The sequence below is a fragment of the Caenorhabditis briggsae genome (assembly GCF_000004555.2).
Source record: "Caenorhabditis briggsae complete genome, chrII, whole genome shotgun sequence".
Lineage (NCBI taxonomy): Eukaryota > Metazoa > Nematoda > Chromadorea > Rhabditida > Rhabditidae > Caenorhabditis > Caenorhabditis briggsae.
This window is the reverse complement of record NC_013486.2, coordinates 3,851,449-3,863,741: the sequence shown is the minus strand read 5'-3', so window position 1 is coordinate 3,863,741 and position 12,293 is coordinate 3,851,449. Positions and strand designations below refer to the sequence as shown.

General features: G+C 35.7%; 4 protein-coding genes across 4 annotated transcripts in view; 3 read left to right on the top strand and 1 right to left on the bottom strand.

Annotated features, from left to right (window-relative positions):
* CBG00638 overlaps nt 1-2,043 on the top strand; it is a gene marked incomplete at both ends in the record, with an annotated part of 5,271 nt that extends 3,228 nt beyond the window's left edge. Inside the window, 6 exons of the mRNA XM_045241931.1 lie at nt 471-689; nt 733-825; nt 871-1,031; nt 1,081-1,141; nt 1,554-1,796; nt 1,924-2,043. Coding sequence (XP_045091610.1) covers nt 471-689; nt 733-825; nt 871-1,031; nt 1,081-1,141; nt 1,554-1,796; nt 1,924-2,043 — 897 coding nt within the window. The remainder of the gene's footprint in view (nt 1-470; nt 690-732; nt 826-870; nt 1,032-1,080; nt 1,142-1,553; nt 1,797-1,923) is intronic.
* A 607-nt stretch (nt 2,044-2,650) lies between these two features.
* Nucleotides 2,651-2,931, bottom strand: CBG00639 (the record flags this gene model as incomplete). Its single annotated transcript, XM_002630179.1, has 2 exons — nt 2,651-2,711; nt 2,840-2,931. The coding sequence occupies 2 exons, from the start codon at nt 2,929-2,931 to the stop codon at nt 2,651-2,653; spliced, it is 153 nt and encodes a 50-aa protein (XP_002630225.1).
* A 2,010-nt stretch (nt 2,932-4,941) lies between these two features.
* CBG00640 lies at nt 4,942-7,104 on the top strand (the record flags this gene model as incomplete). Its single annotated transcript, XM_045241930.1, has 6 exons — nt 4,942-5,064; nt 5,108-5,247; nt 5,818-5,971; nt 6,018-6,583; nt 6,629-6,778; nt 6,828-7,104. The coding sequence occupies 6 exons, from the start codon at nt 4,942-4,944 to the stop codon at nt 7,102-7,104; spliced, it is 1,410 nt and encodes a 469-aa protein (XP_045091609.1).
* Nucleotides 7,105-9,822: 2,718 nt separating this feature from the next.
* On the top strand, nt 9,823-12,232 carry CBG00642 (the record flags this gene model as incomplete). The annotated part of the gene is made up of 6 exons (XM_045241929.1): nt 9,823-9,945; nt 9,988-10,036; nt 10,191-10,345; nt 11,145-11,710; nt 11,755-11,904; nt 11,956-12,232. The coding sequence occupies 6 exons, from the start codon at nt 9,823-9,825 to the stop codon at nt 12,230-12,232; spliced, it is 1,320 nt and encodes a 439-aa protein (XP_045091608.1).
* Nucleotides 12,233-12,293: the final 61 nt, after the last annotated feature.

Here is a 12,293-nt window from a genome sequence, read left to right as displayed (position 1 = left end):
CTGAGATTCTGAGATTCTATGATTCTGAGATTCTGAGATTCTGAGATTCTGAGATTCTGAGATTCTGAGATTATGAGATCCTGAGATTCTGAGATTCTGAGATTCTTAGATTCTGAGATTCTGAGATTCTGAGATTCTGAGATTCTGACATTCTGAGATTCTGAGATTCTGAGATTATGAGATTCTGAGATTCTGAGATTCTGAGATTCTGAGATTCTATGATTCTGAGATTCTGAGATTCTGAGATTCTGAGATTCTGAGATTCTGAGATTCTGAGATTCTGAGATTCTGAGATTCTGAGATTCTGAGATTCTGAGATTCTGAGATTCTGAAATTCTGAGATTCTGTGATTTTGAGATTTTGAGATTTTGAGATTCTGAGATACTGAGATTCCGAGATTCTGAGATTCATTCTATGCATTCTATCTAGAATCCAAAAAATTCCCAAATTCTCAGAAACTCTAATTTCAGATGAAATGGTTTTCAAGGAGGATGGATCGTGTTCTGAGCACTGCTTCGACAGTTGGAGCAGCCATGTTTCGTAATCCAAAGCAAAAATACACTTCTGTTGCAATCCAAACAGAAAATGATAGGGACAATTTTTTACTAAATTTCCCGATCCCGTGCAAAGTTAAGACTGATTATAGGAATAAAACATGTCCAGATCTGTTGAGAAAAGACAACAAAGAAGTAGGTTCACTTTTGAAATCACCTTTCCAAAACCATTTTCTAGGATAAATATACAACCGCTCTGAAATGTCTTGGACCATGGCCATCAATTTTTAACAAATTCAACGTTACTGATAGCGATATGTATATCAATATGGTATATCTATATTTTCCAGTAAATTCAATTATCCCATATTTTTAGGTACGAAATGGTGTTCCAGTTTCTCAGGAAGTTCGTGATAACTATGCGGAAATATCCAAAGAATTTATGAAAGTTAGAAATTATTTGAACGGACTCTATAGTCGGGAATATATCCAAGTCAAATTTGGAGTGTTGGTTGATAAGATTTTGAGAGATATGGAGTGAGCAATATTATTTTTAAAAAAGGAAAAAATGACTTTTGATTTTCAGAACAGCGTGGGAACGGTATCAGAGGAAAATCCACAAAAGGAAGTTTAGGGTCTACTCGACGGTTAGTTGAATATTTTGAAAAATTAAAAAATTCTGAGTTTTCGGAACTTCTTATATTGTGTATATTATGTAGAAGCCCACCCTAAACGTTCCTTTGAGCTCAATTATCTCGATTCCTATGAGGGATATCAAAAATCTGTTAACTGATAAAATATTGGTGATATTATGATATATGATTTATCAGTTGACCAATTTTTGATATCTTTCACAGGAATCGAAATAATTTAGCTGAAAATTGACGGTTTCGGTGGGTTTCCATCAATTTCGGATTACTTGGTTTTGAGTTTCATTAGACAATTTTAAACTCCTGAATAATTGGAAAAACAATTTTTATACCAAAAATTGAAAGTTTCAAAGTTCGAAACTCAAAAATTTTTTAAAAATTAGAAAAATCTGACATTTTAAAATTCAAGCAAGATTGGGTCATGAGCGGAATCCTCTCGGCATTTGGTGTCCACGAGCATATTTTGGCGCATGGACCTCAGGAAGAGCCAAATTACAACACACTGATTCTAGTGGAATTGTGGAAGAAAAATGGAATACCTTATGTGAAATTTCTCTATAAACCTGAAGAGGAGACTCAATTAGATCATAAGTTGATGGATTTGACGGGTGTCATACCCGGTTGTGATGGGAAAAAGAAGTGTTCGTTGAAGGTGAGCAATTGGACATTGGACAAACAGACATACAGATAGATCCCAGGTTCTAAAGTTATCAGATTCCCGAGTTCTAAGATTCTAGGATTCCAAGGTTCAACAAACAGACACTACTTTCTATTTCCAGAGATTCAACAATTGCTGTGATAACACACGTGCAAGCAAGAGAACTCAGAAGAAATTATGTGCGTTTCCAAAACCTGTTACCACGAATTCAAGTACTATGATTACTCATAATTCTAGATAAATTTTTTTATTTAAATAAAATAAAAGTTTGGAATGAAGTTATTTTGGGTGTCTGCTCTAGAATCTCGGGATCTTAGAATCTTAGAATCTTAGAATCTTAGAATCTTAGAATCTTAGAATCTTAGAATCTTAGAATCTTAGAATCTTAGAATCTTAGAATCTTAGAATCTTAGAATCTTAGAATCTCTCAGCAGACTTGGCGAAATTTTAATCTGAAAAAATACGTATTAATATCTTTCGTTTTTTAATTCGACTCATTTTCGTTAACAATGTCTTGGAAGCATTATTTTTCTAGTTAGTTAGAGCTTCAAAATGAGCCTAATCATGATTAGATTCCGAAATTTTTGTGTTACTGTACTTTTCGTATTAGGAACCATTTTCAAGGAAATTAGGCATGAACATTTTTAAATCTACTCTTTAAAACTAGATCTTCAATTTTGTAGTTAAGAGCTTATTTGTAGCTTTTTGGTTTTTGAGATGGGCGCCTTTAAAGACGGAAGCCTCTACAGTACCAGGGAAAAAGACGAGAAAAGAGAAATACTTTTGAGGGCGCACATTTCAAAATCCGAAAAAGTTACAAAAAAATTGTCATCTACAAAATTGAAGCTCTATTTTTGTTTGGTAAATCTGAGAAACGTCAATCTTATGCAAAAAAAACTACCATAATCTCTGGAACTTCAAACACGACTATTTTTACTGGAATGGGTAAAATTAAAGCCTGTCCTATACAGTCTAAAAATGCCCAATAATTGAGCAGCTTGTCCAACTTATGTCCTCAAATTAAATAAAAACCTTACTTGTAGAAAAAAGGCAAATATCCAACAATCTCTTCTTTTAGTTCCCAAGGAAGCTTGCTCCAATAGTCTTCTTCTCCTTCTTTTTCAGCCATTTTTCAGTTCTTGAAATTTATCTGAAAATATGATTTTTTAAATAAAGACAACAATTTTATTCGAAAGTCGGCAGTCACGCTCTAGCGCATCAACTAGAATTGCGGTAGGGCGAGTTTTCAACATCGCTGAGGAAAAACAATGTAGACTAAAAGGCAATAAAATATAGAAAAAGGTACTCCTTAAGAAGTCTTGCCTTTCAAAACCGAACCGCCCATTCGAAACCTGAATTTTGCCGAATTGAAAGATCACAGAACACAGATTCCGATAAGAGATACTGGTAAATACGCCCGGGTCAAACCCAAAAAGACGGTAGTGGTAAACAAAAAGTGCATAGTTTTCGAGGTTATTTGTCAAGGTTTAGGTTAAAACTTTTATACGAAATGAATAAGATCACGTCCAACAAAATGAAAATGTACACAGAAAGGAAATAAAATTACCAAAAAGCCTGTAATAGAAAGGCGCAACACTGCTCCAATGGAAGATATCGAAAATTTGTCGTCTGATAAAATGTTTGTAATATTATGATGAACAATATATTAGTTGACAACTTTCTTATATCTTTCACAGGAACCGAGTTAATTTAGCTCAAAATTTTAAGTTAGGGTGCCTTTCTGTTGCAGGTTTTACAGCAATCGGAGCTATTCACTTGGTGCTTTTGCAGATTTTCAGTGGAAGAAATTTTAGAAAATCCAAAGTTTCGCTCAGAATAATCAGGATTTTAAAGTCAGAATATTGTCTTTTTAGTGGATTTTGAAATTTTTAGGCCTAGTTTTCCAGCTCCTGGAAATTTTTATTACCCTGATTTTTTTGTGTTTTTTAAAGATTTTTTTTCAGAATTTCCAAATCTGCCAATTTTCAAAACTGAATGTTTAATGAGCATACCATATTTAAGATCCAAAGTTTATGCTGCCTCATTTATAATCGGATATTCTATAATCAGGCGCCAGGCACTTTGAGCTCAATTATCTCAATTTCTGTAAGAGATATTAAAAATCTGCTAATTAAAAAATATAGGAAATTTTATGATAAACATTTTGTCAGTTGACAAATTTTTGATATCTCTTATAGGAGCCGAGTTAATTGAGCTCAAAGTCGAGATAGGCTATCGGTTAGACAATCTTCCTTCATAGAATTTTTACCTTCGGATATTTTTTCTTTCCCAAAAAACCAGCGAAAATTCTCAAAAATTATTTGATTTGCATTTTTTCGATCTTCCTTGCCACCCTTTTTTTACGAATGCTGACCTTGAGATGAAACCGCTCGAAAGTTGTTTTCAATATTTTCCCTCGGTCTACCGAAAAAGACGGGCGGTTCAATAAATTGATAAGAACATAGGGAGGAGTATAACTTGCTATTGAGAGAAGATATGGTTTGTTTTTTTCTGGGTCATTTCTAGTTTAGAAAAGGCAAAACAAAAAAACAGGGAAAAAGATTTGAAGAAAATAAAAAAATAAGTTCAAATTGAAGTGACGTAAAGATTCTAAAAATGGCCACCCAACCTGCCTACTTTGAGCCCATGTATCTCAGTTCGTGTAAAACATATCAAAAATTGGTATACTGATAAAATATTGGTGATATTAATATGCACATTTTGTCGGTTGAACACTTCTTGATATCTTGTACAAGAACTAAGATATATGGGCTCAAAGTTGGCGGGTTAGGTGGCATTCTATTAGAGTTTTTACTGTTGTTTTTTTGGAAACTTTTTCAGGACCCTTTAATAGTATTCTGGAAAGTTAACGCATTCAACTTTGATGATTTTTCAATTTTTTCAAGTTTGTGCTTTTAAAATTGGGGATGATTCCAATGCGACTGGTTGGTACTTTTGATTTCAATTTCATCAATTTTGCATTCAATTATTTCGATAAACCAGTAAACTATAATTTGTAGCCATCTTTCAAAGTGACTACAACAAAAATTAAAATTGATAAGAGAAAATATCAAATGCTACCTGAGTTATGACGATGGGCAAAGTTCCATTTATACACTTTCGTTTTTGCAATTTTTAAATGTCTGAATCAAAATTTTGGAAGATCAAACAACTTTTCATTTTCATACTGGTTGCGTTGGCTGCAAATTTTAACTATGGATTTTCAACGACGTATATTAATACTTCAGTGGATCAGTTTAAGGTAAACTTGGAGTAAGTTTTTTAAAGAGAATTCTGGATTTCAGAACTTCCTGAACACCTCATTATCACATCGCCATGTGGTTATGACCGAAACAAAATATGACATAATTTGGAATTTATTTCTCAACTGTTGGTTTGTTGGATATTTCGTTGGAGTATGGTTCAGCCCGATTTTTAATGATAAGTTTGGAAGGAAAGGTTGGTTTTTTTTAAAACATTCATAAGGTCCGTGAAAAATTGTTATCTACAGCATACTACCAAAACCCGGCCAGACCGGGCCCGGGTTTTCCAAATTTGAAAATTTTTTGAAATTTCAGAATTTTTTTCAAAATTTCTTGTGAAAAAATTATTTTTCATGAACACTCTTATTTTGAAAAGTTTTTTACGGAAAAATTGTCCTTTTTTTCATTTTCTCTAAAAACCCGGGCCCTGAAAATTCTGAAAAAAGCCCGGCCTGGCCCGTTGCAAGTATGATCTACAGTACCCGGACTACCCTATTTTGCGGTCCAGAATTTCCCGATTTGTTTGAAAATGTCCAGCATCATGCTAAACAAAATTAGAGCTTCATGATTAACAACTATTTGCATGACCAAAAAGGACACAACTCTCCTCCAATGATAATTTTCGTATATCATTTCATTCGACTGATTTTGAAATTTCAATAAAACCTGTATTTAAAAGGGCCTAATTGTTGAAAGCGCCCCTAAAATATAGGGCCCTTCTAATACAGGTTTTACAATATTCTGATTTTCAGTTGGCTTCCTTATCGGAAACTCGACAGCATTTCTAGCGTCAATCCTTCAATGTCTAGCAATTCTATGGTATTGCCCCGAACTATTGATAGTATCCAGATTTATCACTTCCATATGCATGGCTGTCACATACCAATCCTGTATACTGTTCTTGCAGTTAAGTTACTAGGACATCCGGCAAACACAAACCTACTTTTTTTAGGAATGCTCGCCTACTCATCTCCGTGGAAGTTTCTCATTCCTTTCCGAAGTCTCCTATTCCTCTATGACTATGGTTGGAAGCTTCCTTGGCCAGGACTATATTCTTGGATCTCATCTATTCTGGCTATGTTTTTTCGTCGTCCCATTTTGTCTTTTTTTCACTCTGGCCCTATTTTTGCTTCCGGAAACCCCAAAATTTCTGTTGATTTCCAAAGATTCTGAAGAGCAAGCCACCGAATCTGTGAAGTACTACCATGGCGTGGATTCAGATGCCAAGCAAGTTTTAGAAGAAATTCGGAAGGAAGCAGAGTGTGAAAATGATCCTTTAGAAGACTCTACAACTTTTCGAAAAATGAAAGAGCTCTTCACGGAGCCCCATTTGAGAATGGCATTGATCTTAAGTGTATCGGCACTTACGAATACCGTCGGATTGTGGGCGTTACTTCTATCATCCACGTTTTTCCTAGAAAATGCCAACGTGGAATCAGAAGTAGCCGAGTGGAGTACAACCGCGATGAGTTTAGCATATGTGTCCGGAACGGTCACTGGAGGAATTATAATTGAGAAGTGGGTGGGGATTTGAACTTTCGGATTTTACTTAAAAATATTTAGAGTCGGTCGTCGGACACTTCTTCTCCTATTCACTTTTCTTAACAATTTGGCTCTACTCGCGTTTGTGTTTTTTGCGAAAATTCGGATTTTGATTGACCCAATGAAATATGGGTGTCTAGGAGCACTCATAATCTATGGATACACTTATGGGTATGTCTGAATCGACCATCTTTTGAAATCCTATGAACTAAATTTTCAGAACCGGTGTTGGCCCAATTTCTTGGTTCATTTCTTCTGAACTGGTGCCTCAAAAACATCGAAGTATCGCTCAATCGGTTGCATACGCCATTAATACCCTAATGGTCGTTATTAGCACATTTACCGTACTCCCACTGTATTCTGTAATTGGAAGTTATGCATTTGTGATACTGTATTCGATTCCTTCATTTATAAGTATGCTTATTTTGTTTAGGTATTTGCCAGAAACAAAGAGACGGGAGATTCATGACATAGTGAATGAGTTGAAGAATAAATAGTTGAAATATATCAATTTTTCTTGTTTTCAAAATTGAAAAAAGTATATTGTAAAGTCCGGATTCTAGAAGACTACTGGTATGGTATCCTTATGTGGATAAACCATTATTGGTTTACAGCCTCTTTATTCTCGACGTCATCCGGTCTACCGGGCCTCCTTCATCTCCAGATGACCATATTTTCTTATACTTCTTCTACGTCTTAACCTGTCAGCTTCCACGTAGCCGAGAGGATAACATGTGCGGTTGTGGGACCACCAGGGGAATGGAAGGGACGGATTCAAATCCCCCGGTGGTCTCCGATTGATGACGTGAGGAGGACCCACGTCTCTACCGCACATCGTTAAGGCACGGAGGACGTCGCTGGAGTACAAGCAACGACAAGCAAGGAGCGAGCAAAGGACGACCACTGGAATAATTATAATTGATACTGTTCTGAATTGTAACATTAAATGAATTAATGATTTCCGTTTTCCTTCGTTTTCCATCGTTTTCGCTCAAATTTTCGTGGTAATTAATCGAAAAAAATTAATTTTATAATTTTTGTAATGTTTTATTGCTTGTGCGATCAATTTTCGAAAGAAAATAGCTCATTTTGGGCCAATTTTTGGGATTTTTGAACTTTTGTGTGTAAATCACTAAATTGTGGTTGTTTCCTTCATTCAATGATCTAGAAAATTATGAAAAAAATGAGAAAAAATTCAATTACCACGAAAATTGAGAAAAATTGAGGAAAATTGGGAAAAACCGAAGGAATATTGAGAAACAGAAAAAAATGAAATAGAATTGAGAAAAAAAGCAATTGAGAAAAATTGGTAGAGGAAAGTATCGACTGAGTTTTAAAACATAAATTAAGTTAAAGTCCTGAGAACTTATCAAGATTATTTTTTTTTGAATTTTTTTGCTATAATATTAGGAAAAAATATATTTTTTGAAACATTTTAAGGCAATAAAAAATTTTGGTCGGAGTCCCCCTTTAAAGTCCTGAGTTTGTAAAACTTGTCAAGATTGTTTCACAGTTCTCCGTTGTATGCTTTCCTGAAATTTCGAGACTCAAAAATTCAAAAAAAAAACTAATGCCTTTCAGCATAGCACAATTTCCACAATTTTTTTCCGTGATGTGTGAAAAATATGACACAAAATCAAAAAGAACAATGTGACAATGAGAAGTGAAAATTTTCTGTCGTAATTTTTAGAAATTCAAAAATATTGAGATTCTGAAGTTCTGCTATGTCGAAGTTCTGAAATTCTAACATTCTGAAATTCTCAGGCTTTGAAGTTCCGAAATCCTCAGATTCCGAAATAATACTGAAATTTCCAAGTTCTGAAATTCTAAGAATTCTGAGATTTTCAAGCTCTGACATTCAGGAATTCAGAAACTCCCTCAAAAAAACTGTACCCCCGAATCACAAGCATTGTACTTCTGAATGAAATGAGTTGTACTCCCGAATCATTGTACCCCCGAACTATTGGCCGAAATTCTACCCAGTTGACCCTCCGAAATAACACCTTCGATAGTCTTCAATTGCGTTTGTTTTCCTCAAAAAACTACGAAAAAGATGTTTAAAAAAATGCATCATATTCAGAATCATATACTCAAATTGATCTCAATAACCCCTATGAGACTATCAATGCCCCCTGGAAGCATTTGGTCCGATGCCCCCTATGAGACATGGTGGGATGCCCCCTAAGAGACAACTTCAGGATGCCCCCTATGAGTTAGTGACCCCCATGAGTGTATGCCCCCTTTGAGCACGATGCCCCCTATTTCGATGCCCCCTGGGAGTATGGGCCGGAACGTTCAAACTATTTGAAACTTCTGAATTAGGCCATTAAAATTGGTTTATTTAATTTATGATTACATTAGAAGGCTATTTCATTAATAGGTATTCAACCGGGAAATTCTGACAATTCTGAAATTTCGAATTCTGCGCTTTGAGATTTTGTAGTTTTCGGATTCCAAATTTCTAAGATTTTGAGCTGTTGAAATGCTAAACTTTTGGGATTCCGCATTTAAAATCCAGTGGCTTTGAGGTTCTGCAAATTCAGAGTATTGTATTTACATTCGGTTTTAGCTACCCTCCTTTCCGTCATCCGGTCCGCCAGTCCTCCTTCACCTCCAAATGACCAAATTTTCTTATACTTCTTCTACGTCTTCACCTGTCAGCGTCCCCGTAGCCGACTGGATAACGTGTGCGGTTGTGGGATCACCGGTGGAATGGAAAGGACGAGTTCGATTCCCCCGATGGTCTTCGATTGATGATGTGAGGAGGACCGACGTCTCCACCACACATCGTTCAGGCACGGAGGACGTCGCTGGAGGACCAGCACCGACAAACAAGGAGCGATCGAAGGAAGATCACTGGAGGAATGATAATTGGTACTGTTCTGAATGTAAATTGAAGAAATAAACAATTTTTTTTTGGAGATTCTGAACTATCAGTAAACTTATTGTTAGAAAATGTGCTTCTACTGCTATTATTCACGGTATACGAGGCTTTAAAGTTTCCGGAAAACAGATTCAAAGTTTCCAAAAACCAAGTAAAAATCGACCATGTGACACAACACTACAAAAATACACAAATTGTCTATTTTGAACCAAATTAAACTTTGTAAACACACAATTTTTATTATGCGTAGCTTGTGTCTCCTGCCCTACAACTGATAAGAAATGCTACTGGGGCAAAGTTCCCTCTCATGCACTTTTTTCCGTTTCCTTGAATGGCAAATTTCCCTTTTTGGCGCATCAAACAACTCTTGATTTTTCTCCTTATTGCGCTTGCTGCCAATTTCAATTATGGATTCTCTTCAACATATCTTAATACGTCGGTGGACGAGTTTAAGGTATCTGATAGGTTTGAATCGGTAAAATTTGAATTTTTTCAGATCTTCCTGAATAGTTCTTACTCTCGACGCGGTCAAGTTCTAACTGAAAGTAATTATGATCTAATTTGGAATTTATTTTTGAATTGTTGGCCAATCGGATCTTTTATTGGAGCATGCATCAGTCCAATTTTAAATGATAGATTTGGAAGAAAAAGTTTAAAAAAAACCATTTGAAGTTTCTTAAAACAATCTTTCAATTTCAGTAGCATTTCTGGTGGGAAACTTTTTTGCATTTCTGGCTTCCATTCTTCAATGTCTAGCAATTCTATGGTATTGTCCAGAACTTTTGATAGCTTCTCGGTTTATAACATCGATATGTATGGCTATAAGTTATCAGTCGTGTATTCTGTTTTTGCAGGTGAGGAGGATATTTAAAGGAGGCGAGACAGCGAACATTTCGGGGGACAGTTCGGGGGGCGAAATCGCGCCGCGCTTATGTAGACCATTGGTCGTCAGGCGCCTTCGCGCCCCCGTAGCTCAGCCGGTAGCAGCGCTGTACCCCTGAGCTGCATGTTATGAGTTAAACCCCTCATGGGGGTTCTCTATGCAAAATATCAGGAAATCTTTTTTTTTTGGTGTCTGGCCTCCTTTAAAATTATAGAAAAACAGATAACTTAGGTTTCAAATTGTATTTTAGAGATTAATTTAACAAAATACAAACGTTAGCTTCCCAAGTTTCATGGAGATTCTGTAGATTCTGACGTCTTCTGAGTTCTTAAGTTTTTAAAGATTCTGAAAATGAAGTCAACGGAATTTTTTGAAATTTGAAATTCTAACACTTGCCCAAAGCTACAAAAATGCTGTCATAATGTTGAATTGGGTTTTTTTCCGCAAATTAAATAACATTTTTTCATCCGAATTCCGAACTTTCGATTTAGAGAACGCCCCTGACATATTCAGAATTCAGAATAACGCTACAGTAATCCCTGCAAAATAGATAATTCGTTTCTGAAAATTCTGACTGTTTCGAATCAAAATTTGAAACTCGGAGATTTCCCAAAACTACAAAACTGGCATATTTCTGATTTTGATGTTTTAATTGTTTCTCGAAAAAAACTCCGAATTTCAATTTTGAAAAAAACCTGATGTTTTCATAATTTATAATAACGTTTTTAAGGACATCTGAATTAACAGAAACACAGAAACAATTTTTCCAGGAATGCTCGCCTACTAATCTCCGTGGAAGTTTTTCATTCCTTTCTGAAGTCTCCTATTCCTCTATGACTATGGTCGGAAGCTTCCTTGGCCAGGAATACATTCTCGGATTACATCTATTCTGGCTCTGTTTCTTCCCTGTACCCTTTTGCCTTCTATTCACTTTAACCCTATTTTTGCTTCCGGAAACCCCAAAATTCTTATTGATTTCTAAAGATTTCGAAGAGAAAGCGATGAAATCTGTGGAATATTACCACGGCGTGGATTCAGATGCCAAGCAAGTTTTAGAGGATATCCGGATTGAAGCAAACTGTGAATCAAGTGATTCAGAAAGCTCTACAACTTTCCAAAAACTCAAAGACTTATTCATTGAGCCACATCTCCGGAGAGCCTTAATTCTGAGCATAGCAGCGCTGGCCAATACTATCGGCTTGTGGACAATGCTCTTATCCTCTACAACTTTTTTAGAAGATGCCAATGTGGAATCGCACATCGCAGAATGGAGTTCAACGGCGATGAGTTTGGCATATGTATTTGGAACAATAACCGGCGGATTTGTTATTGAAAGGTTTGAAGAAAAACAAGAAAGTGGAAAACATTTAAGAAATTCAGATTCGGCCGCCGAAAACTTCTTCTAACCTTCACTTTACTCAACAATCTGGCACTTTTAGCATTTATATTTTTTGCGAAAATCCATAATATCATAGACCCGCTGAAGTATGGATGTATTGGAGCGTTAATAGCATATGGGTACACTTATGGGTACGATTAAAAAAACAAATTTTATTGAAAACTTCCAAAAATAATTTTCAGAACTGGTGTTGGTCCCATCTCATGGTTCATTTCTTCTGAACTGGTCCCTCAGAAACATCGAAGTATCGCTCAATCGGTTGCTGGCGCCACTGACACTATAATGGTCACAGTTAGCACGTTGGCAGTACTTCCATTATATGATGTAATAGGAAGTTATGGATTTTTGATTCTATATTCTATTCCGTCATCCATAAGTATGATTTTTCTGTTTCGATATCTTCCAGAAACCAAAGGAAGAGAGATTCATGATATTGTGAATGAGTTGAAGAATAAATAAATTCGATAAACTTGTATTATACAATTTTTTGACAGAAATTTCTAGAAAGAGACACTTATCG